At 52.1% G+C, this 24,558-nt stretch overlaps 2 protein-coding genes across 5 annotated transcripts in view; one reads left to right on the top strand and one right to left on the bottom strand.

Annotated features, from left to right (window-relative positions):
• MTHFR (methylenetetrahydrofolate reductase) overlaps positions 1–506 on the bottom strand; it is a 15,930-nt gene extending 15,424 nt beyond the window's left edge. Inside the window, exon 1 of the mRNA XM_034753004.1 lies at positions 398–506. The gene's annotated coding sequence lies outside the window, so the exon portion shown is untranslated. The remainder of the gene's footprint in view (positions 1–397) is intronic.
• Positions 1–24,066, top strand: part of CLCN6 (chloride voltage-gated channel 6) — a 26,721-nt gene extending 2,655 nt beyond the window's left edge. The window contains exons 1-24 of one of the 4 annotated variants that reach the window (XM_034753000.1): positions 613–739; positions 3,082–3,141; positions 4,470–4,535; positions 4,943–5,008; positions 6,746–6,812; positions 7,695–7,801; positions 8,042–8,168; positions 8,789–8,856; positions 9,991–10,049; positions 10,495–10,627; positions 11,493–11,606; positions 11,929–12,095; positions 13,269–13,395; positions 13,757–13,886; positions 14,247–14,400; positions 14,498–14,657; positions 14,829–14,935; positions 16,338–16,524; positions 17,168–17,325; positions 18,251–18,407; positions 19,138–19,245; positions 19,944–20,069; positions 22,611–22,702; positions 23,315–24,066. In XM_034753000.1, coding sequence (XP_034608891.1) covers positions 665–739; positions 3,082–3,141; positions 4,470–4,535; positions 4,943–5,008; positions 6,746–6,812; positions 7,695–7,801; positions 8,042–8,168; positions 8,789–8,856; positions 9,991–10,049; positions 10,495–10,627; positions 11,493–11,606; positions 11,929–12,095; positions 13,269–13,395; positions 13,757–13,886; positions 14,247–14,400; positions 14,498–14,657; positions 14,829–14,935; positions 16,338–16,524; positions 17,168–17,325; positions 18,251–18,407; positions 19,138–19,245; positions 19,944–20,069; positions 22,611–22,691 — 2,604 coding nt within the window. In that variant the 5' untranslated portion in view covers positions 613–664 and the 3' untranslated portion in view covers positions 22,692–22,702; positions 23,315–24,066. Of the gene's footprint in view, positions 1–612; positions 740–2,083; positions 2,103–3,081; positions 3,142–4,469; positions 4,536–4,942; positions 5,009–6,745; positions 6,813–7,694; positions 7,802–8,041; positions 8,169–8,788; positions 8,857–9,990; positions 10,050–10,494; positions 10,628–11,492; positions 11,607–11,928; positions 12,096–13,268; positions 13,396–13,756; positions 13,887–14,246; positions 14,401–14,497; positions 14,658–14,828; positions 14,936–16,337; positions 16,525–17,167; positions 17,326–18,250; positions 18,408–19,137; positions 19,246–19,943; positions 20,070–22,610 lie in introns of those variants that run through there. The other 3 variants (XM_034752999.1, XM_034753003.1, XM_034753002.1) reach the window with 3 other exon arrangements.
• Positions 24,067–24,558: the final 492 nt, after the last annotated feature.

Below are 24,558 nucleotides of genomic sequence, written 5' to 3' on the forward strand. Positions count from 1 at the left end.
TGGGGGGGGGAGGCTGATCCGGGCCGGGGTCTCCCCCCCACGCGCGCACCCGGTGCGGGGATTGGGGGGAGAGGGGGGCTGATCCGGGGTCTCTCCCCCACGCGCGCACCCGGCGCGGGGATTGAGGGGGCTGATCCGGGGTCTCCCCCCCACGCGCGCACCCGGTGCGGGGATTGGGGGGAGAGGGGGGCTGATCCGGGGTCTCTCCCCCACGCGCGCACCCGGCGCCGGGATTGAGGGGGCTGATCCGGGGTCTCCCCCCCACGCGCGCACCCGGCGCCGGGATTGGGGGGGGGCTGATCCGGGGTCTCCCCCCCAGGCGCGCCCGGACGCACCCCGTACCCAGAGGGAGGCTCCAGGCCGCCCCGCCCCGGATCCGGGTTCCCCCGGCTCTTACCCCGGTCTCCAGCTGTCTCAGCCCCACCACGTTCCTACGCGTGCCCGTTGCTACGGGAGCGCGCGTTAAATTCTCCTCCCCGGGGGGAGGAGTCGCCTCGCGCTCGTCACGTGACCAGGAAGCCGCCATTCCCCCCGCCCCTCACGCGATCCTGCGCCGGGCGGCTCGCGCGTCCCCTCGCACGTGGGGAGAGAACAGGCGGGCGAGGGAGAGACGTCACGTGATTGCTCTGGGGTCACGTGAGGGGTGGGCGGCTGGCGGGGGAAGATGGCGGGGTGTGGGGCCCCCTGGTGCTGCTGCCGGTGCTGCGGGGAGAGGGACAGCCGCACCCCGGAGGAGTTGGTAGGAGACTGGCGGGGGCCGGGACTGGGAGCGGGTAGAGCTGGGACTGGGAGCGGGCGGGGTTGGGATTGGGGGGTGCAGAGGGAGGGGGGCTGGGGGTGCAGAGGGAGGGGGGTTGGAAGTGGGCGGGGCTGGGTGTGCAGAGGGAGGGGGGTTGGGATTGGGGGGTGCAGAGGGAGGGGGGTTGGGAGTGGGCGGGGCTGCGGGGTGCAGCGGGCGGGGGGCTGGGATTTGGGGGTGCAGAAGGAGAGGTGCTGGGAGCGGGCGGGGCTGGGGGTGCGGAGGGAGAGGTGCTGGGAGCGGGCGGGGCTGGGGGGTGCAGAGGGAGGGGGCTGGGAGCGGGTAGGACTGGGGCACAGAGGAAGAGGCGCTGGGATTGGTGGCCACTGGAGGGCTGGGAGTGAGGTGTGGAGGGAGAGGGGCTGGGAGCGGGGGCCGCTGCAGGGCTGGGATACAGAGGGAGAGGCGCTAGGAGCGGGTAGGGTTGGGGCTGGGGGCCGCTGCAGGGCTGGGGTGCAGGAGGGCGTCTGGAGCAGAGCGCCGCGGCTCCTTTTCCTTTATGCAAATAGCCCCAGACACTTTTATGAGCCTTTCTGTCTCCTTGGCAGCCAGGGCAGGCGGAGTCCTCCGGCTCCGCCCACTGCATCTCCTAACCCCCCCTTCTCAGCATCTCAGCCCCCCTTCCCCCACCAGGGGAGTCATTTGCATTCACCATGGCTTTTGTCTGCTCTTTGCTTTTCCCTGCTTCTCCCACCCCCTCCGTGGCTCAGGCCGTCTGTAATGTCTCTTTGTCTCACATACAGCCTGGGTTGGGGCTGCCGGTTCTGTTAACTCGTCTCCACTCTCTTCTTCCCTTTTTGCGGCGCTCTTGCTTCTTCATCGCAGTAGGGCAAGTGGGTGGGAAGAGGCACAGGAGTTTGAAAACAACAAGGAGTCCAGTGGCACCTTATAGACTAATACATTAATTTGGGCATAAGCTTTCATGGGTAAAAAATCCACTTCTTCAGATGCATGGACTGAAAATTACCTGGAGTCTGAAATGAGGCAAAAGGGTTGGAATTAAATGGATAAGGAAGAAGGAGCCATTCCCTGTCCTCGTTTTCTCTTGCTAACCTTACCTGTGTGCCATGCAAAATCATCCCCCCCTCTAAACACACACATGCGGCTCTATCCTATCTGCCTTCACCTTTCTTTGTTTGACTTTGTTCATGGCTTATCGCCTCTTCTGTTCATACTATATATCCCTTTCCTATATTCTTTTTGCCGCACTTATACTGCGGGTATCAAAATCCGAAATAACACAGGCAGGTGAGAGCAGAAATTCATCCCAGCTAACGTGGAATAAGTTTCTAAGGAGAATAGGGTGAGTGCTGGTTTTAAGATTTGGCAGCAGTATCTAATGAATTGAACACGAGATGAGGGGTACGTGTCTATACAGTAGCTGGGAGGTGCAATTCGCAGCTGGGGTGGACATACGGCGGCTAGCTCTGCTTGAGCAAACACCTAAATATAGTAGTGTGGCTGCGGCCCCGGGGGCCAGCCACCCAAGTACGTACCCTGGGGTGGGTAGGGATTGTACTCAGGCCGATAGTGTGAGCGGCCACTGCTATTTTTAGATGCTGGTTTGAGCAGTGCCAGTGCATATATGTCTACCTGAGCTGGGAATTACCCCTCCCAGCTGCTGTGTAGACATGCCCTGAGAATAAGGAACTCCTGAGTGGTAGTGTTGGCTGTGCCGATGACTTTCTGGGCAATTCCTATAACTCCTGTGTGTGTTTCCCTATCTCTAAAAAAAGAAACGATACTGTCCTGCCTTGCAGTGTTTTGTGTGGGTTAGTTAATGTTTGTAAAGTGCTTTGATAAGGTGAAGCGTTATGAGTGTGGATCATTACTATCATGCTGGGTTTGAATATGTCAGTCTAGCTCCAGATTCTGCTTCAATGGTCTGTCTACGAGCTGGAATTTCCTTCTTCCCACTGTGTTCTTGGATTGAGGGTTGGCTACCCTTGCAGAGCAACATGGGGAGGCCATTTTTCATCAGTACTAGCTTTAGGGAGTGCAAGAATGTGAATTATGCTTCATGTGCTGCTTGGAGTGCCCTTGCTAGCTCTGCCTCACACAGCTGGCTCCAGTGTTCTCTCCAGCAATAGGACCTGGGGAAGTGGCAACTCTGTTGGTTTCCCCCCTCCAGCATTTTGGAGCACTGCCCTGGGCCCCCTACAACCTGGGGACGTGGATTAACCAGTGCGATGATAACGAACACCTGTCAGTGCGCGATATCTGGTGCCTATACATTAGCTCTCCTGACAATTCTCCTCCTACCTCTGGGGTTTGTTTTGTAGACTATCCTCGGGGAAACACAAGAAGAAGATGACGAGATTCTTCCACGCAAGGACTATGAGGTGAGAAACTAAATAGTTGTCGCTTGTGAAATGTGTGTGGAAAGAGGTGGTGGAGATTGGGTCTCATTCCTTTTGTAGTGGCACAAGCACCATCACAGCTGGCACTCCTTGGCATCTTTGGTATCAGCAGAGATGCCAAGGACTGGGTGGGTAATGGAGAACTGCCTCTCACTACTACCCAGGGTTTTGCTAGGCCAGGGTTCAGGTGTGATGGTCTGAGGGAAGCCTGTACAGCTGCCATCTAGGTGGGAACCATTCTGAGGTCAGGGTCCCAGGGCCACCACGCTGTCCCCCTTTCACCAACGTTGTATTCACTTGAGCCTGTAGTTCAGTTTCCTATTGTTTATTTCCTAGTAGCTGTAGGGTACATATATTGAAAGCTGGCTACAGCTGCCTTGTTGAAATGTCTGGGAGCATCCTGGCCAGGAGCAGCCCCTTCCACCCATCAGGTTCTGATTCCTAGGAGAGGCTTTCTTAGTGTGGGGAAGGGCGCAGGCATGGTAGGTGTTGCTGTCACTGGGTTGACACCAGGGCATCCTATCACCATTTTGCTTGTATAGGTGAAGATGCTGCAAACAGACATCTGAGACTAGCTGTGCTTTGCAAGTGCAAGACTCCAGCCATGATACTGCTCTATGTTGCTTTGCATCTCCTATAGTATATAGTTAAGACCCTGTGCATTGTATCCTGCACGTCATGGGCCTGTCATCTGTTCTGGAATCTCTCCAGTTGCCTGCAGAGGGATTTCTCAGCTGGTGACCTTTGTCTCAAGTAGTTCATATTTCTGGGGGAGTTGAGGAGTGGGAGAGACGATGGGCCCTGTAGAACCCTTCATGTAATACATAGCTTTTAGGGGGAGAAGGATTAGGCATATCATTTTGATGCAGTCCATGTGAAATTGGATACTCTGTCAAGCTAAAAATCTTGTTTAAATCATGTGTGTTACAATTACTTCAGATTAAAACCGGATTGAAAATTTCAGTTGCTTTCCATCTCCTATGCTTTCTTGGTTGGTTTTGAATTTCACACAGTTTGGGCAATAAACTAGATTGGTTTGTTTCCCTTCCTGGTTCGCATGTGCTAATAATGCTGTAGGGCTTGGGTTTCCAGCCCTACAGGGGTAATGTTTCAATCTCTCAAAACCTCTGTTTTCAATGAAATTGCTCCCAAACACTTCTATTCTTAGTGGGGCAAGGGCCTGAACTACTGCAGTGACCCCCTAACATGCTTCCCCATCCCCTGTCGTGAGCCTCAGAGTTCTAAATAAGCCTCAGCGTGATCAGTTTCAGCTGATTATCTCCCGTTAACTCTGTGGTGTTCTTTGCCAGAGTTTGGATTATGACCGATGTATCAATGACCCCTACTTGGAAGTACTGGAAAGCATGGACAACAAGGTAGGAGCCTATTCTCTCTCTCTCGCTCTCTCTCTCTCCCCCGTTTTGTTGGTTTAAGAGAGACAAATCCATAGAAATATCCTCCATGGCAGTCAGTTTTGGCTGACCCCATTCACATGGGGGTAGTATTGTTTACCCTTGTGCTCTGCTCAGCTTCTCTGTCAAAAGGGCAGAGATAGGCACAGAGCTCCCACAGCACCCAGGACTTTCCCTGAGCCTGAGGTTTAACGTGGTGTATTTATCGTTCAAACTCCCTCTCCCCAGTCCTCTGATGCTCCTCGGGATACTTGTCTGTGCCCACCGTTTTCTCTCTCCAGTTCTGTCCCAGCTGGTGACTGTGATATCACATTTCTCTGGTCCCCATTTGTGCGCTCTTTGACTGGCTTATATTACCTTGCCCTAAACAGAAAGGCCGGAGGTATGAAGCGGTGAAGTGGGTGATGGTTTTCGCCATTGGAGTCTGCACTGGACTGGTAAGGAGCCTATTGGGTGGCAAGCAGGGAAGTTATTAGAACCAAAGGCGCACTAGGAGAGTGCCTTGTGCTTCATTAAGAAGATTGCTTTGTCTGTGGCTGGTGCCGGGCCTTTCTGAACATCACAAGGGAATGCCTATGAATTATTTTCTTTCTCAAGGGCACGTTTTTTCCCTGTAAGTCATCTCGGTGTGTTTTCCTTACAAGGTTTACCTTGCAGATCCCCGAAGGCTAATATTCTGCTTGCAGTGAAACCTGCCTTAAGAAACCACTTAATGGAATGATCAAATAGGACAGAATTTTATCCTCAGGCGTACTAAGTGCTAGCGTCACTGTGTACAGTAACTCCTCGCTTAACGTTGTAGTTATGTTCCTGAAAAATGCGACTTTAACTGAAACTATGTTAAGCGAATCCAATTTCCCCGTAAGAATTAATGTAAATGGCGGGGGGTGGGGTTAGGTTCCAGGGAATTTTTTTTCACACATTTTAATACTGTACACAGCATAGATGATTGTGAAGCTTGGTTGAAGTAGTGAAGTTAGAGGGTGGAATATTTCCCAGGGAATGCCTTTCTGCTAAATGATGAACTAGCACTTGGCTGAGCCCTCAGGGTTCACACATTGTTAATGTAGCCTCACACTCTACAAGGCAGCACGAATGGAGGGAGGGGAGACAGAGAGACACACCCTGTGTGTGGGGGGGGGGGGAGAGATGCACATTGCCCCTTTAAGTACGCTGACACCACATTCTAAGTACATTGCCTTTAAAAAGATCAGGAAGCTGAGACGCAGCTGCGGCCAGCTCTCTCCGTCCTGAGGCCTGTTGTGTCTCCCCCCTGCTCTATATGGAGAAGATGTAAGTGCGGGGCAGGAGCAGGGGGGAGGGGGACACCCTGACATTAGTCCCCCTCTTCCCCCCTCCCCTGCACAGCAAGCAGGAGGCTCCGGGGAGCAGCTCCAAGGCAGAGGGCAGGAGCAGCACATGGCAGTGGGGGAGGGACAGCTGAATTGCCGGCCATTGGTAGCCTGCTGCTGCACAGGGAACTTAGGGGAGCGGGGAGCTGATGGGGGGGGGGGGGGCTGCTGGTCCACCCTGGTTCCAAGCCCCCACCAGCTCGCTGCAACGGGCTGCTCTTCCTGCAAGCAGTGGACAAAGCAGGCAGCTGCCAAACAACATTATAAGGGAGCCTTGCACAACTTTAAACCAGCATGTTCCCGAATTGATCAGCAACGTAACAACAGTAACCGGGAGGATTTTACGTGAGGAGTCACTGTTTGTGTTAGGGTCTTCTGGGCTGCCTGTGACGTTGGGGATGGTCCGTGCGTGGCTCAGGTTTCATACAGACTGTCAAGACCTGGACTCTGTTGACGGAGCTACTCCCATGGGACTGATGGATTCAGCTGCAGTTTGCTCCCACTGCTAATATGCTCACATGGGAGTGTCTCTTTCCTAGCTCTTCTCAACTTGCCCAGGCAGTCGTATGGCGAGATCATTGCCTCATCTTGGCTATAAGATGGGAGTGGATGCATTTGAGAAGAGCATCGCAGGGAGCGAGTCTGAGCATCCAGAGTGACTTTGCCTTGACCCTCCGTCCCCACTCCTGTACAGGAGCTGTCGTGCATAATTGCTGCACTACCAGTGTTCTGTCAGACTGCAGCTGTCCCGGGGGGTGATCTGTCGGCGTTTGCAAGTAATTGATCTCTGATGCCAGGTCTCTCCTCTTCTCTCTTTCACAGGTGGGTCTGTTTGTTGATTTCTTTGTGCGACTCTTTTCCCAACTTAAATTCCATGTGGTACAAACCTGTATCCTTTATGTGGTGCCTGCCTTATTGTTGGACTCAGGTGGTCTCTTTCTCTTTAAAACCATGGCCTTGTCTTAAAAACTTGGTTCCACTAGAGAACTCTCCTGGGCGGAGGGGTTTATTAACCACTAAACGTCCTACTTGGGGTTCTGCTTCAGTAGTTGGGAAAGTCCCCCTGGCCGAGGTGACAGAGCGTGAGTAGCACGGTATCCTGTGTACGGGTGCTCTCTGGCCCAGTCTTCCTACCACTGAAGCCATTGGCAAAACTCCATTAACCAGGATCTGGGCTTTGAATCATTGGGACCAAGAGCTGGATTCCGGAAGAGGAACTGGCCCCGTCTTGTAAAAAAAAAAAAAAAAAAAAAATCCTTGCCGTGGAGTGTCTCTGTAGCAGCACCTTCAGAATGATTTGATACTAAATCATCAGCATCGTCTGTTAGGCCCACCCTGTGGCTTTCTAACCCCCATGCTTCCCTGGCTCCTTCTCAGAGGAGCTGCCTTATACTTCATGCACATAAAGTGTCATCAGCCTTTCTCCTTGTCCTTCTCTGTTGCTGGACCCTGTGAATTGTGCAGTGAAAGGGGAAGGCATAAGGTGTTTGCAGTGAAGATGGAAGTCAAGCCCACTTTGTGGTTGCTGGGTGTAGTACCCAAGGAGTGGGCTGCCACCCCTTGGGAAACATTGATCCTGGAAAGAACATCATGGGCCTGTCAGATGCTCTTCCTGGTTTCTGGCATCTTGGGTTTAGTCCAGCTTGGTTGGGGGGCTGCGATGGGAGCCTGCTTTCTGAAGGCTGGTGGCTGCCTTGGGTCCTGTTAATGGACCCTACAGAGTGTACTGGCTGAGGTATGCGTTCCTGTTGCCTTGACTCCCTCCCTGCAGCGGTGGAGGAGTGCAGCGAGAAGGGCTGCCTTGCCGTGTCCCTGCTGGAGCTGCTGGGGTTTAACCTGACCTTCATCTTCCTTGCCAGCCTTCTTGTCCTGATCGAGGTGAGACTGCTTTGAATACACCCTTTCCTCTCCTCTCTGTCCTCGCTGTCAAACAGGTAATGCACACAAAGTCTGTTGCCCTCTTGCAGCACCTTCTCACCCAAGATTTCAGAGCATTTTACAAGGACTACTGAATTCAGCCTCTCGGTGCGCTCTTTCCCATAGTCCTTTTCTGCATTCATTGGTGGGGGCTCGTCAGCCTGCTGACACACTGTGGTGTTTAACATGTCCTCCCCGCAGCCCGTGGCAGCCGGCTCTGGAATTCCGGAGATTAAGTGTTACCTGAATGGAGTGAAGGTGCCAGGGATAGTCCGTCTCCGGACGCTGGTGTGCAAAGCTCTGGGGGTACTCTTCAGCGTAGCCGGAGGTAAGAGGGAGTCGACAGATGCATCATGGACTAAGTGTATGATGGTGGGGAACAGAGTTTGACTGAAAATCTCCAGGTGGGCGGGTCAGTAGTGGCTCTGCACCTTTATAGCCAGTGATGGGAAGGAGAACAGAGACACTGGTCTGAGTGCCGGGAGCACACTGCCTAGAGCATGTCCCCCACTATGCCTTGGGAGAGTGCAGACACCTGGGGATAACAGCCCTCTTTGATGGATGTATTTAGTGCAGTCCCAGTGCCAAGCCTCAGGTGCATGGCTGAAGTCCTCACTGTGCAGAAGCATGTGTCGGCACAAACACGTATGTGCCCCACTGGGACATGCCTGCCCGACACTGCCTGGAATATTGACAGCCTGGAGTCATTCTGCCCCTGAATTTCCCCAAGGAGCAGGCAGTGCTCCTACTTTGGGAGTCTGCACTCAGCCTCTATGCTGGGCAGAGGGTTGAAAACTAGTTCTGCACAGGCACAGGGGTGACTGGTTTCTGTGCCCCGTGGCAAAGAAGTGATGCCCCTCTCTCCTAGTACTGCAGAACAGGACGGAGCATGTTGGGTTTAGCTGCAAATGTCTGACTTCTGCCATGAGAACGCTTTCTGTTTTTCAGGTCTCTTTGTAGGGAAGGAGGGCCCCATGATACACAGTGGCGCTATTGTGGGGGCTGGCTTGCCTCAGGTTAGTGCCGGAAATGCTCTGAGACTCTGCGACTTGGGCTCTGCCTGGGATGGGTTAGGCACTAAGGACGTTGGGGGGAGGGATAGCTCAGTGGTTTGAGCATTGGCCTGCTAAACCCAGGGTCCTGAGATCAATCTTGAGGGGGCCATTTAGGGATCTGGGGCAAAAATCTGTTTGGGGATTGGTCTTGCTTTGAGCAGGGGGTTGAACTAGTTACCTCCTGAGGTTCCTTCCAACCCTGATATTCTATGACATTGCTCTGAAGTTTATCCCATCTCAACCCCTTGGTTAAGATCAGGTGTAGTGTCTGTTAGATGTGTTCTCCTAGAAGCTAAAGTAATGACAGAGGGATGACATGGCTGAGTTGGCCTCGTTCTGCTCCCTCTCCACTGTGCGTTTCTAGGTCACGCGTTTGGGCCATCTTAAATCTGTGAGAGCGCCATAACCTCCTCCCTCAACCACCTGGTAAGGGCTGTTACAGGCTCAGGAGAAACCCGGCACTGAGCAGGGATAAAGATGAGATCCCCTTTTGGGGGGTCAATAAGGCTAACAGTAGCACACAGTGTAGCTGTTCGCATTGTGCCAGAACAGCTGACAAATTGAAGAACCTTTCTCCTGAGTGCAGACTCTGCCTCCTGGCTCAGCATCACAGCCTCTGGTGTGCCGGTGCTGGCTGCAGGACCCTGTGCTGGAGCGTCTGGAGAGACTCTCTGCTTATGCTGATTGACGAAAAGGAAACTGACTCTAATCCCCAATGGGATGTAGTGCCTGTTTAGGCCACGATGTTGCAGGAAGGGAAGGGAGCATTTGACGTTCCTCTCCCTCGTGCTGAGAGGAGAGAGAACCCTGGAGACTGGTCAGCAGAAGCAGGTAGTAGGTACTTTGCAGAAACCCTCCAGGGACAAAGCTCCCAGCTCCAGCACGCACTGAGCTCTGTAAATAGGATCTGCTAGTAGAGCAACCGATACCTTAGAAGCACATTTCCTGGTCTGCTTTCCCTCCGCCATGGATATGTAGGCAGAAGAGCTCGGTGTTTCCCAGGTGTTGGCTGCTCCCAGAGGAGTGTTGGGGGAGGGAAGGGCTGCCTTGGTTCATCATTGTGTCAGTTTTGACTCTGTCCTTCTGTTTTTTCAGTTCCAGAGCATCTCCTTTAGGAAGATCCAGTTTAACTTTCCCTATTTCCGAAGTGACAGGTACTGAACCCAAGAGGAGGGCTGAGTAGGGTGGGGTGGAGGTGTTGGATTGGGTGGGTCAGTCAGCCAGAGCCTGTCAGCCCAACGGAGAGAAGGTACATAGTTGTATATCCAGGTGAGACTCCTTCCTGGGGCACCTGCTCTCCCCCACAATCCTCTTGGTGCGCAGCCCCCTCCAAAAGGTGTTGGGGACACAAGATTTGCCATAATGTATCAGACCCCAGGTCCCTTCAATCCCATATCATATGTCTGGCTTTGGCCAGTATTTACTACGTTAAGGAGAGATGATAAACCCACTGCCCACTGGGCACAGCTGGCTGCAGGAGTAAGACTCCTTCCTGCCCCCATCAAGCAATTAGCTTAGTCCCGGGCTTAAGTCCCCTTTTCCGAGTTCCTTCCAGAGTCTCCCTTGATATAAACTCTCATTGTTTCCCTCTTTGCTTAGGGACAAAAGGGACTTTGTATCTGCAGGGGCCGCCGCGGGGGTTGCTGCAGCTTTTGGGGCCCCAATCGGGGGCACTCTGTTCAGCTTGGAAGAGGGTTCCTCCTTCTGGAACCAGGGGCTCACGTGGAAAGTGGTGAGAACTTTGGGTCTTTGGGTTCCCCTTCCCTGTGAGAGGGGATTTGAGCTGGAAGCCAGCGAGCTTGGCTGTGAAGAACCCGAGATTCTTGAATCTCTCAAGCTGAGCTCTCCTGGCACAATGTGAACTGCTTGCAGTGTCGATGCCAGAGAATTAGAGCTGGGGGGTTAGTGGCGCTTCCCAGGAACGCGCTCGGGAAGGAATTGCTCCGCATTGTTGGGGCAGCTCTGAGAAATGGCTTTGCTCCTGTTCCTTCTGGGCAGTGGGAGCCCAGTAGGCAGAGGTTAGATCCCTGTGTCCCCCTGGGCTGTGAGAAACAGACTTTGCCTTGCCTTAGGGTTGGAGAAATTCTCTGACTCGGATTGCTGCATTGGGCTGGAGTTGGCAGAGTTCTCAGACCGCATCAGAACAGCAATCTTTGGTGACGTGACTTGGCCCTTTTTTGCCAAACACTTTGCGCATCTGGGAAACAGTAGCAGACTCCCCTCTCCAGCGTGGATTAAAGGAGCGGAGGGCTTCCCCAGGATTGTAATCCAATCCAGAGCCAATTTAAGCCTCAATTCATAAATGACGCACACCAACAAGCTGTGTACGTAATCGATTCTAGCTGCTCAGTGCCCATGACCAGAATGAGGGGCTTGTTGCTGGAATGACTGGGCTAAATTCTATGGAGCTGTGTTATGCCAGAGGTCAGAGTAGGGGATCAAGTGGTCTCTTGTCTTTTTCTCTGAACACAGTAAAAGGATAACATTTTGGAAGTGCCAGTAGGTTGCAAGCTCCCTTCCCCAGACATGATCTGTGTGGAGAGACTGGCCTTGTCGCCATTGACCCGGGTGTTTTTCTTCCTGCCTCTCTCCTCCAGCTCTTTTGTTCCATGGCTGCCACCTTCACCCTGAACTTCTTCCGCTCCGGGATTCAGTTTGGAAGTTGGGGATCTTTCCAGCTACCTGGGCTGCTAAACTTTGGGGAGTTCAAGGTGCGTTGTGCTTGCTTTACTGCCTCTCCAGTCGCCCCCGGTTGTAGCTTCTGGCTTGCTCTGTGAAACGAATCAACGCTGTTAGTTGAAATTCGGCAGAGGGGCGCTCCGGCTGGAACGTCCTAGCTGCTCCCTGGAGAAAGGGGAAAGCTGTTGTTGTGCTTTGACAAAGGCAATGAATCTGGTCTGTGGTCGGAGCTGTTAAATGTTTCCTGCCTGAGGTAGAAGTGGCTGAGGTGTTCGGTGCCTGCTTCAGTCCGTCTCCATCTGCTCACTCCTGCATTTCTCCCCCTCTCTTCCCTCCCCTGTCCTCCCTCCCCAGTGTTCTGACTCTGATAAAAAATGCCACCTCTGGACGGCCATGGACTTGGGGTTCTTCATTATGATGGGGATTGTAGGAGGCCTTCTTGGAGCCACCTTCAACTGCCTGAATAAGAGGCTGGCGAAATACCGCATGCGGAACGTGCATCCAAAGCCGAAGCTGGTCAGGTATCGGTGCTCCTTTCCACCTGCCTTGGTTTAATCTCTGTGGGTGTCTGTCTGTCCTCACTGTCTGTGTCCACAGCGCCTCAAAGAGTAAGAGCCACGGAGGCTAAAGCACTGAAAAGTGGGGACTAGGTGAAAGGATGCAAATCCATCCCAGTGAAATAACAAAACCTGGCAAACCGTATAGCATCTGCACAGAGAACGCTAAGCTAACCTCAGCTACTACAATCCCACTGCAACCCTGTAATGACCCTTGTATCCGGGCTCTTTTATACCACCTTTATGATGAGTATGAAGGGGATTCTTTGAGGCTGCTGTACACAGATTCTATGGATCTCTTCAGTTCCTAGACTAACAATACAGCTTGTGCTGCCTGTGTGTCACCACTGGGGGTCTCCCTAGGTCTTGTCTCGGGACTACGTAGTCGTGGTAGGAACAGCTGATGATAGGGCAGTGCCTTTTACTTAATCGGTTCATTTGATCAGAACATCTGAAGTCAAACTGTGTCCAATCCATTGATGCAGGAAATTAGTGCATAATTCAAGCTCTGGTTACGGGAAATTACCATTTAGCTAACAAGGAAGAGACACATTTTGAATGATCCAGAAAAGCCCATGGAAGGCAGCTAAAAGCTTGTCTGTCAGACATTGCTATGGACGCTAGCCTCACCATGTGCTGTACAGGCCAAGAGCCCTACCCTGGGGGGCATGTGGATAAGAGGAGCAGTGGCTGAAATTGGAGGAAAGGCTCTAGCAACATCTCTCAGATCCTAGTATGGGCCTCTTGGATTAATGTGATGGCAGAGAGGGTCCATACAGGGCAAGCCCAGTGCTGAGTTAAATGACACGGTGTCCAAATACTCTCACCTGCCAAAGAGCTTTCAAAGTCTGTCATCCCATGTCAGAGGAGGGGCCTCCTGGCCTACACTGGCCTCTTTACTCCTGATTGGATGGATCCCTCTGCCCAGCCTGCGTGGCCGGTCGGAATGAACATGATCACTAGACAGACTGTCTTGCAGAACCTCAAGTGACCTGCTGTCTGCTTAGTGGAGCCACAAATTGCTGGTTACTGTAGTTTTTTCAGAGCCATGTTGGATGCAGGGCTGTGTGCAAAGACCAAGGGCTTGATTAGTCTGAGCATGGTTGTCCCTGCATGGTTTCTGCTTTGTGCTTGCAGAGTCTTGGAGAGCCTGCTGGTGTGTCTAACAACCACCGTTGTAGTGTTCGTAGCTTCCATGATTCTAGGAGAATGCCGGCAGATGTCTTCCACCAATCCTAGTGGCAACAGCACTCTGAGCCTTCAGGTAACACTCGTCCTACAGAGGGGCACAGTCCCCACGGCCCCAGGAAACACGCATCTGTACAGTGTGTCCATGTAACGCAACCTCACCTACGTTAATATACACCCTTCATAGACTCACCCACAGAGCTTCACTAACAGACTCCATCACCTATAGGTATAGGCCTGCATGCACTGATGAAAGCCAGATGTGTGAGAGAATATTGCCCCCTGGGGCAAAAGTGGTGGCAGTTGTGTATCTGGGCTCATTTGAAGTCCTGTATCCTCTGTCTGGATGTGATTTCCCCCAAAGGCAATGCTGAAAGGTGTGTGTGTGTGTGTGACTGGATTATATATTAACATAATGTCTGATTGCTGTTGGTTAGGGTTCTTCATCAGAGGATGTGAATTCAAGCATCAAGACTTTCTTCTGCCCCAATGAAACCTACAATGACATGGCAACGCTCTTCTTCAACCCCCAGGAGTCAGCCATCCTGCAGCTCTTCCACCAGGATGGTGAGTGTCCAGGAGATGCCGTGCTCAGGTTCCCCGCCAGCATCATCAGAGTCTTGTCTAAGCCTTACCTGTGGTTCCATGGGAATCGGAGAATTAAAAGCCTCTTCAGATTCCTGCGGTTTTCAGGGCCTGCTGAGAAACAGGACTAGGGCTCCAGCTGCAGTGAATAGGGCCTGCGGTCTTAGCTTCTCCCTTGGTCTGGTTCGTCATCCTCACTAGTGCTCACTGGGACTCTGAGACTAAGGAGTTGCTCTGGGGTGGAGAGGAGAGTCTGCTCCGATCCCAAGGGAGGACGTTGTAATATCCCAGCTTGACCCAGGAGGCCTGTGCCCCTGGGTCATAACTCTTCTTGTGTTGCAGGTACTTTCAGCCCAGTCACGCTCTCCCTGTTCTTCCTTCTCTATTTCTTACTCTCCTGCTGGACGTATGGGAGCTCTGTGCCCAGTGGTCTCTTTGTACCGTCACTGCTTTGCGGGGCTGCCTTCGGACGCCTGGTCGCCAACCTCCTCAAAAGGTGCATTGTGTGCGTGTGCTGTAGAACGCTGCTGACGCTGTCTAGACTCTTGACCGGCTTGGTCCTGATGCCAGGGCTGTGTGTGCTTCCTCCATAGCTACATTGGGCTGGACCACATCTACTCGGGGACCTTTGCACTGATTGGTGCGGCGGCGTTCCTGGGAGGCGTGGTCCGCATGACGATTAGCCTCACCGTCATCCTGATAGAATCCACCAATGAGATCACGTACGGGCTTCCGATAATGATCACCCTGATGGTGAGCACCATGTCTACGCCCCCTCTTGGTTCCTGGCCAGACTTTGGCTTTTCTCTGCTTGGCTGAGGGAGGCTCCCATGCATGTCCATCCTATCCGCCGCCTCTCAGGTTTGAGGACTAGGAGTCCTGTGCTTGGAAAGCGGTTGAACTACTACTTTTCTGTCTTTCTAGGTAGCCAAATGGACAGGAGACTTCTTTAACAAGGGCATCTACGACATCCACGTGACCCTGCGAGGGGTGCCGCTGCTGGAGTGGGAGACGGAGGTGGAAATGGACAAGTAAGGACATTGCTCTCGAATGTACCTGTGTTTTAAGAACTGATTGTGGTTCTCTGGCCTGGTGGTAAATGCTCTTCAGGATGGGACACCTCTTCTTCTCTCCCTATGGGACTTCATGGAAGCATTGGAGAAGTATCTTGAGATTGTGCATAAAGCCTGCAGTGGGGTGGGAAGCCTGGGGCTTTTCTTGAGAAAGGTGGATGGCAGAGTGATCAGAGTAAAGGCATTCCTAAGAGCTATCCCTTTCTCTGCCACTGTGGACTGGGAAAGTCACCTAACCTCTCTGAACCTCCCTTTTCCCATCTTTAAAGTGGGCTAATATCTCATCAGGGTGGGTTGGTTGGTTAATTGAAATGCATCGCTAATTAATAAGTCTGGGATTAGATTAATAAGGCTGGGACTTTTCTGCTTGGAAAAAGAGATGACTAAGGGAGGATATGATAGAGGTCTATAAAATCATGACTAGTGTGGAGAAAGTAAATAAGGAAGCGTTAGTTACTCCTTCACATAACACACGAACTAGGAGTCACCCAATGAAATTACTAGGCAGCAGGTTTAAAACAAACAAAAGGAAGTATTTTTTCACAAAACGCACAGTCAACCTGTGGAACTCCTTGCCAGAGGATGTTGTGAAGGCCAAGACTATAACAGGGTTCAAAAAATAACTAGATAAGTTCCTGGAGGATAGGTCCATCAATGGCTGTTAGCCAGGATGGACAGGGATGATGTCCCTAGCCTCTGTTTGCCAGAAGCTGGGATTGGGCGACAGGGGATGAATCACTTGATGATTCCCTGTTCTGTTCACTCCCTCTGGGGCACCTGGCATTGGCCACTGTCGGAAGACAGGACACTAGGCTAGATGGACCTTTGGTCTGCCCCAATATGGCCGTTCTTATGTCCAGCTAAAGAACCTATTGCTCTTTTAGTGAATGGAGGTAGCAGGGCAGGCTCTGCCTGATACTGTTATAAAATCACTGACCCCTGGGTGCTTCCCCGTGTACTTGGACACTTTGCTTCCTGTAGAACCGCAAAGCCTAGAGGTTGCGACAGAACACAGCGACGAAGGGCTTGGTGAAAACGTTGAGGCAGTACGCAGTTTTTGTTTCCCTTTCCAGGTGGTAGTGAAGGAGAAGGAACCCTTGCGTTGTCCGTCTAAGTTAGAGGGACAGGAGCCTTTGTCAGCTTGTCTAATGCATCGCGCACTCCTGTGATGCTATGTAGATAGTGCTGCTGTCTCGGTAACCTTACAGCTGTTCTCTGCAAACTGGGTTTGTAGGAATTGCAAAGGCAGCACTAACGTGAAATGGGTTCCATGGGGTTCTCTCTGGTGCTGGTTCTGCACCATGCTTGTTTGCAGCTAGTGTGTTGGCACCTACAGCTGTGCATTTCTGCATTGCCTCAGGCTGAGAGCCAGCGATATCATGGAGCCCAACCTGACGTACGTGTATCCCCACACCCGGATCCAGTCGCTGGTCAGTATCCTGCGCACGACGGTCCATCACGCCTTCCCTGTGGTGACGGAGAACCGGGGGAATGAGAAGGAGTTCATGAAGGGGAACCAGCTGATCAGCAACAACATTAGATTCAAGGTGAGGAGGGAGGTGGCCACCCAGTACCCTCGGGGATAAGGGGCTTTTCTCTGATCATGGAGGGAGGCAGCTTCCTGGTCATCCGGGCGGTCGATGGTGCACAAGTCATGCTTGCCTCAGTGTGCAGCTTGTCCTCGACTTTGTTCCGCAGCTGAATATGTTTTGGTGTCGGGAAGAGTTTCCCCGTTTTCTAAGTATGTGGCAGGAGGGATGGAGTGAAGCTGTCGTGCTCGGTGAGGAATTCTCTCCCAAGGGCAGTGGTGGAAACTCGTTCCTTCAGGACACGTACCACTGGGCGGGGTGGGGTGGGCGGGGGTGGAATGCTTGTGAATGTGCCGTATGGAGCACTCCTGAGCTAGCAAGAACCTGGGCAGCATCAGGCCTGCTCCAGCTCTAGATTCTCTCATTTTTAAGAGCGTGAATCCTGCAGTCCTGGCAATACCTGCAAATACAATTCCTGGGAGAGCTCCGGAGCAGCCAGCCCTTCGCTGGCCACTTCGTTCACATCAGAACGGGTTCATTCTTGCACTCCGTGCCTAGAGCACTCAGATGTTCTGCACTTTACCTGATTGCTGACCCCCTGTTTTTGCACGAGACCTGTGTCCCTTGTCTAAAGGTTCTGCTCACCCCCCCCCCCCCCCAGAAATCCAGCATCCTCACCAGAGCTGGAGAGCAGCGCAAGCGGAGCCAGTCCATGAAATCTTACCCCTCGAGCGAGCTGCGCAACATGTGTGATGAGCACGTAGCGCCAGAGGAGCCGCCCGAGAAGGAGGATCTGCTGCAGCAGATGCTAGAGAGACGGTGAGACCCCGGGGGGTGGCGATGGTTTGAAACACAGTGGGGTTTACCTATGGTGCTTATGTGGTCCCCGTTACCATAGTGACTGAACGCCTCACATCTTCTCACAGCGCACTGTGAGGCCGGGCCAGGCCGTTAGCCCCATTGTACAGATGGGGTGCTGAAGGAGACTAAGTGACTTTCCCAAGGCAAGGACTTGTCACTGCAGCAGAGCAGGGACTTGAACCCAGCTCTCCCAAGTTGTAGGGCTGGGGCCTTAGCCACTGAACCGTTCTTCCTCTCTCTTTACTGTGCTCCAGCCCGGTCATCTCCACGCCTTACGACGTCGCCATTCCTCCTCTAGACTTCCCTACTGGCTCCTGCAGGTGTACCTAACTCCTAACACCTGCCCCTCTTTTGTAAGGGGACGTGGTGATTGTGAAACCAGCCAGCTGTATCTGCAGCATGGGTGGGGGCAGGGCAAAGTTCCCCCCTCGTGTGCCTCGCCCTGCCTGGGTGATCCCTGCTGAGCTAGCAGCCAGTGTCGTCCTGCACTGGTCTGGTTTCACAATGTGGACAGCAGCCTGCTGGGAGCTGGGCTGAGACCCCCAGCTGAGTTTCATACACGTGTGCGGTTTAATGGTCAGAGCAGGGATTCCGTCGGGGTTGGGAAGACTGGTTTCTGGTCTGCTTCTGCCACTGAGTTGCTGTGTTGGGGCAAGTCACTTAACCCTCTGCCTCAGGTTCCTGATCTGTACGAGAGATGGGCAAGCGTTTTCCCTATTGTGAAGTGCGTTGAAATGCTTGCATGAACGGCACTCTGTGTGGGCCAAGCACTTCACAGCGTCAGACAGTAACCTATTTTGGTGGTTCTGTTCCTCTGCCATTGTTACTTTTAAGTACTTCTGAGCAGTACCCATTGTAACAAGTGGTGTGAAATCTGTCACAGATACACTCCATACCCCAACCTGTACCCAGACCAGTCCCCCAGTGAAGAGTGGACCATGGAGGAACGCTTCCGACCTCTGACCTTCCACGGCTTGATCTTGCGCTCGCAGCTGGTTACCCTGCTCGTCCGAGGAGTCTGTTACTCTGAGAGTCAGTCGGTGGGTCTTGCAGATTCTGGGGCAGATGAGGATGCTCTGTGGGAAGGGAGGAATTGGGAAGACGGCATCCCCAGGGGCTGCCATGCTGTATTTTAAACTCCATGGTCCCCTTAGAAGCTGCAACGGGTAGAACAGTGAATTCTCCCTTTTGTCTGCGAAGTGAGAACTACGCCTGTTATGTAACTGTGCAAGCGCAGGGAAAAGGCACAGCTACCAAACAATAGCAGCTTCTCTATGAAAATGCCCAGTGTACTGCGTAGAGGTGACATCCCCTCGTGGGAGTGGAGAAGGGGAGGGGAGAGGTCTGACTTTCCATAGCACACCCATCAGCATGGTGTCATTGTCCCGTGTCTCTGCCTCTCAGTGGCTTGCTGGACAGATGTATCTCCAGGCGTGTAGCAAGTGAAATGATCCAGCATGTTTGGTGCCCAAGTCCCGCAAAGTATCTCCATGGATTGGAGAGCAAATCAGTCCTTTCCTCTCCTCTCCTCTCCTCTGCCAAAAGCGTGACTCCTTGTATTGGTTAAGTGTGTCCTGCTCCGTTGTGAATTATCTCCAAGCATCCCTCTCCAGACACGTGTGTAACTCCCTGAGCCTGTCGGGGGACCTGGAGGGTTGCTGAGAGCTCCAGTCTTGCCTGTGCTCTCGCATGGCTTCGGCCGCTTTAGGAATACCCTTTCGGAAGGGTGATGCTTCTCCTCAGCGAGGCTTTTTCATTGTCGAATTGCAGAGCACCAGCCAGCCTCGACTATCGTATGCTGAGATGGCTGAGGATTACCCCCGTTACCCTGATATTCATGACCTGGACCTCACGCTGCTGACCCCACGCATGATAGTGGTAAGAGATGCTGATGGGAACCTGCTGCCCTGTCGTGGTGCCCTTTCTCCCTGATACATGTTCTCAGGAATGCTCCAAAGACCTCTAAAAATGCTTCCCCGGCCTGGGGTTACGGAGACACTTCATACCTAAACTTACTCCCAAATTCCAATTTTGGTCTCCCCGGGCTGCTGCTTTAGGTTGAGCCCAGGTTCAAATCCACTCTGGGTGACAGTGACCAAAAATCCTGCACCTCTGACATCTTGGTCTGAAATACTTTTCTGACCACTTCCTAGCTGCCTGGATTTAACAAATCAATTGAATGTTAGTGGGAGAACAGCTCCTGTTCTCAATAGACTTGACTCTTGGTTTAAGTGAATATGGATCTCACTTCGGTTGCATCCGAAGAAGTGAGGTTTTTACTCACGAAAGCTTATGCCCAAATAAATCTGTTAGTCTTTAAGGTGCCACCAGACTCCTTGTTGTTTTTGTAGATACAGACTAACACGGCTACCCCCTGATACATGGATCTCACTTGTACCTGTTCAAAATCTCCCTGCCGCTGGATTGGGCCAGCAGGCCCAGGCAAGCGGCCCAAGACTCATGGAGTCTACAGGGGTAAAGCCCCCACTCATCCCCTCCCTTCCTGGAGAATGGAAATTCACTTTGAAACTACCTGGTAGAAATAACCTCTGTGTTTTCTTCTTGACTCTCCCCAGGACGTCACTCCTTACATGAACCCATCTCCCTTCACGGTCTCCCCTAACACTCATGCCTCGCAAGTCTTCAACCTCTTTAGGACAATGGGGCTCAGGCACTTACCAGTGGTGAATGCGGTGGGAGAGGTGAGTCCATACTGCGGCCGTGTCCTGGCTGAGGGTGGCTTTATGGGGCCTGCCCCATGCTACATTTCAGTCCCAGATTGATGTTGAAGAAACCTGTTCTGACAGCAAGCAGAATGTGACTTTCAGAGGATGGAGAAACCTCTCTCCACTATATGGTGTTAAGTTTCACCCAATTGTGTCTTAACTGACACCTGCTCACTTGAAAAATCTTTAACTGAGGCTGGTAATAAAGATGAAACCTTCACGTGTCCCAAGTCTGGATCCAGCCTAGATTGGCTGTGACTGGAAGCTGATGCTGTCTGATGCCTGTTCAGGGGTCTTAGTCCACTTCCCAGTGGGCAAGGGTCCCCTTGACAAAAACCACCTCAAGTGGCACTAATTGCCCTCTGTTTTGGCAGTGTCTGCAGCCAAAGACGACTGAAAGCCCCTGGGAGCGATCTCTCCAGGTTGGGGCACATTCTTCTAATAGACAGGAATTTACATTGCATTTGTAAGAGCGGAGACAGTCAACTATAGAACCAATCCAATTATCCAGACTTGTGGCATTTGCAGTGCCCAAAAGTGCCCATCAGGTGTCCTCAGCTTCCCATGAACATAGTAAAGAGTCAGCATCCCGGATAAGAAAATCTGCAAAGCATACCAGGACTAACCGCAGGACATGAGCAAGACCCCCTCCCGCACGTGTATTGGGTGAGCTGTTGCACTGGTGGGTCTCTTGACAGGGTTTATCGTGACATGAAGCAAAGTTGCCCCAGAGATTGTACATGTCATCCTCTTATCGAACACCTAGAATTAGCTCCAGTGTATTTCAGAGACATAACTGATGTGGTAGGCAAGGATGAGGCTGCAGAAGCTTTCTCCGAGTGTCAGGGTTTCTGATGTTTGCCCCACTGAGCCTGCTAGTGGAAAGCAAACATTGCAAGCAAGAGCTGTTGAGCGGTCGCACATTTTCTACTGTGGCCCTACAGAGTATACAGAAGGATCCTAGCACTGATCTTTACATGCATCCCCATTCTGCTGATCACCACCTGGTGTTTCTGCCATTGTCCATACTTCACAAGGTTTAAATCTTCCCCCAGCCACTTGTGCGGCAGAGCAGCGCTGTAGGTGAGGGCAGGAGACCAGGAAGCACCCAGCACTTTACCTTGTTCAGCCTTCGTCCTCTGGCTCTCCTGGGTTGCCTAGAATTTATTGCTGCTACTAACCATCTCCCCAGGTGACCTCCCACAGTGGGTTTCATGGGCGTCTCTCTAGTACGCCCACACGAGGGTTGTGCTGGCCAGAGGAGCCAGCGGATGGACTCTGAGGCTAAAAAGGCAATTAACACAATTAGCTAAAATGTCTCGATACAGAAGTGCCTAATGCTGCTGGCTCATCAGGAGAGTCCAACACATCTCTGGGCCTGAGTCGGCCCTTGTATTGGCCCTTACAGTAAAAGTTAAGCTGGGTAGAAGTGGGGAAAGATCCTGGCTTTACCTGCCTCTGCAGCTGTAGTCTGAAGTATTCATTCCCTCCTTCCCTCAGATTTCCTGTTCTGAGCATGGAGCTGTTCCTGGGGGTGAGGAAGGAGGATGTTGAGGACCCGATCATGTACAGCTGGGCTGTGACCAGACAGGCAGCTTCAGTAGAGTGGGTGTCCAAAACCATATGGCACTGAGGAGTTTCTTTCCTAAATGATACTCTGAGGTGTAACTAGCACCGTCTAGAAACGGCTGAAAATAGATCAAGCATGATCTTAAAGTGGGGGGTGACTAGAAACCTGGCTACTTGGACCCTACGGAAGGTGAATTGAAAGAAACTGATCTAGAGACGGTTTCACTCTTTTCCACAGAGACTGGAGAGCAGTAACACATTGGCCAAAAGTGTTCCTTTTAGCTGCCTCACTTTAAGCATCCTTTCTTTCCCAACGTGCTGAGCACCTGCTGCTCCCAGTGATGCACCCAGCACCTCCGGTATTCCGGCCACAGAGGCGTCCAACTCGACGCACCTGACTTTGAAAAAGTTGGCATCATTATATAGCTTACGAAGCGATACCACCCCATATGGGCAGTATTAAACCAGTTTCAGATGGAGAAAGGCTGAGGTTGGTGACTTGTCTGTGGTCTCGACTGTATGCAGATTTTGTACCAATGTAACTATTTCGGTTAGTGGTATGATTTTCCTGCAGATATATAGCTATATTGTGCTTTATACCAGCACAGCTTATTCCCCTTCCCATATGCTTATAAAGAACCTTCATACTGATATTACTACATCCATGCTAAGGTTGTGCTACAGTTATACTGGTCTAGTGACATTGGCGTAACTTGAGTGTAGACAAGCCCTAAGAGAGAGAATCCTGTCAGAGCAGGAATTAGAGCTTGAACCGGCTCCCAGCCCTGTGTCTAGACCAAGCCTCTCGGAGAATTGCCCGAGACTTCTCACCTGGTTTTTCAGGTCAGCCAGAAGAAACACTACTGCTTCCTCTCCTCCACCAAGCCCTTGTCACCCAACGTGAGTCGGTGAGACTGACTTGTATGGTTTCCTCTCTCCCCTAACCAGATTGTTGGAATAATAACACGGCACAACCTGACTCATGAATTTCTGCAGGCAAGACTGAGACAGCACTACCAGACCATCTGACCCTGCTGTCGGTATGGCGCCCTCCTTCTTCCAAGCCTGCACATGCCCTCGCTTTCTGCTTGGATGCCCCATGTCCAAGGACACGATGGTTGGCTTCTCTCTCACGCAGTCCGGGGACCAGAGAACATCTCGCTGGCAGAGAGTAGAAGAGTTATTTAAGTCCTGAGCTGCTGGCCAGCCCCAGAGAGGTGCTTCGTTTGACTGCTCTTGGCCAGAACGCTCTCTTCTCTCCTGCCGTCTCCTTTCATCAGAAGTTGCCCTGATACTGCTCTTCCTATAGAAATGCCTGCGGTTTGGAGGGTAACAATCTACACCATGTCCCATGTGGAGGAGTGCAGCGAATTTCCCCTCCCCTCTCTTGTTGATTTTCTTCTCCCTCCCCAGTTCTGCTGCAGTAGTTGCCTTACTCGCACGAGAAGGGGTCATTGTCAAAGCTGAGATCACCCACTGCAATTTGCTAATATCCTCAAACACTAAATTGCTGGTTATTCTCAGTGACATTAAAACTACACCTCCTTGTGGGGGTGGGGAATTTTCTTCCATCAGGAACTCTTAATTTTTCACTCTGGCTTCATGTTTTTCAGTTCAGTTCTTAAAGCCCCTAATTTCTTAATGTCCTTCAGGTGCTGGAATCCCTGCTATGGATTTGTCTGACAGCTGCTGGCTGCTGAGAGCATCTGGGCAAGTCAAGAATCCAAAACAACTTGGTTCTAATTGCTGTTCTGGGTTAGAAACCCTTAATGCACCCACAAAACAACTCGGAAGAGAGAAATCCCGTCAACCTCATTAGCTGTTGCCAATGATTCCCCTTAGAAGAGAAGCCTTTTGTAAGGCACTCTTGTCCCTTCCCTCTTTGGAGCATTATGTAGTGCCCTGCTGCAGAGATCCAGTGATAAGAGCCTGGTTTCACTCAGGGGTTCTGGATTCCAGGGGCATCTTTACAGTTAGAGCTGTGGAGATGGAGGAAATCTCTTTTCTCAGCCCGGCAAGCCCCGAGTTCAACATGGGGCAGAGCAGGAGCGTTACTCCTCCAGCTCAGATTCAGCAGCGTTGGCTTATCTCGGTTTCACGGAAGGAGAAGGTGTGATTCATGCTGCGGCCAGCCAGAAGGGGCTCTGGGAGGTTGTGACAGCCAGCCAGCGCTCTGCAGAGCGGTTAATGGAAAGGCTGTGGGCAGCTCTGAGAGCACTTGGGATGTTTGTTGCAACCGCAGAATCACCTGCAGGGTAAAGTCAGCACTTAGGAGCCAGTCGCAGCCAGTCTGGTGCTCTGGCAGGTACCATCCTGGCAGCACCTGTGTCGTTCCAGCAGGCTCCTGCCCTTGTGGGTTTTGCATTCAGATAACTGGGGGAAGCCAGCCTCATGCTCCAAGAAACTCCAGGACATATCCCCTCCCCCATTCTCCCCCAAGGTGAACTGGAAGTTTGAAATACGTGTGTGGGGCACTAGGTTCTGGCACCTAGACAGTCCCACAGTGCAGTAAAGCAATCCCACTTCATTAGGGTTACCTTTAGTATTCGGGCATTTAAGGCACAAACCACAAGATGCGGCAGCCAGGTGCACCCTCTGTCTCTTCATAAGCCCAGTGAGAGATCCGGTCCCTCTCCCTCTACTCAGTTGCTGTGTGAGAGTTCACTTACCTCCCTGCCCCTACTAAAATCGGGCTTGTTAACGTTGTCAGTTGCCTTTGCCAGTCATGTCCTGTTTATTCAGTACATGAGTCGTGGCAGTATATTTTGCCACACCATGTCTTGGCCTCACTAATGAGGTCATGGAGCTAGGAACCCCAGGCAAGCCAAGCTGAAACATCTTGTTCAGGTATGTCTGGACGCCAGCTCTGCCTTCCCTTATGAAGGGTGCGGACTCC

The sequence above is a fragment of the Trachemys scripta genome, chromosome 19, assembly GCF_013100865.1.
Source record: "Trachemys scripta elegans isolate TJP31775 chromosome 19, CAS_Tse_1.0, whole genome shotgun sequence".
NCBI lineage: Eukaryota > Metazoa > Chordata > Testudines > Emydidae > Trachemys > Trachemys scripta.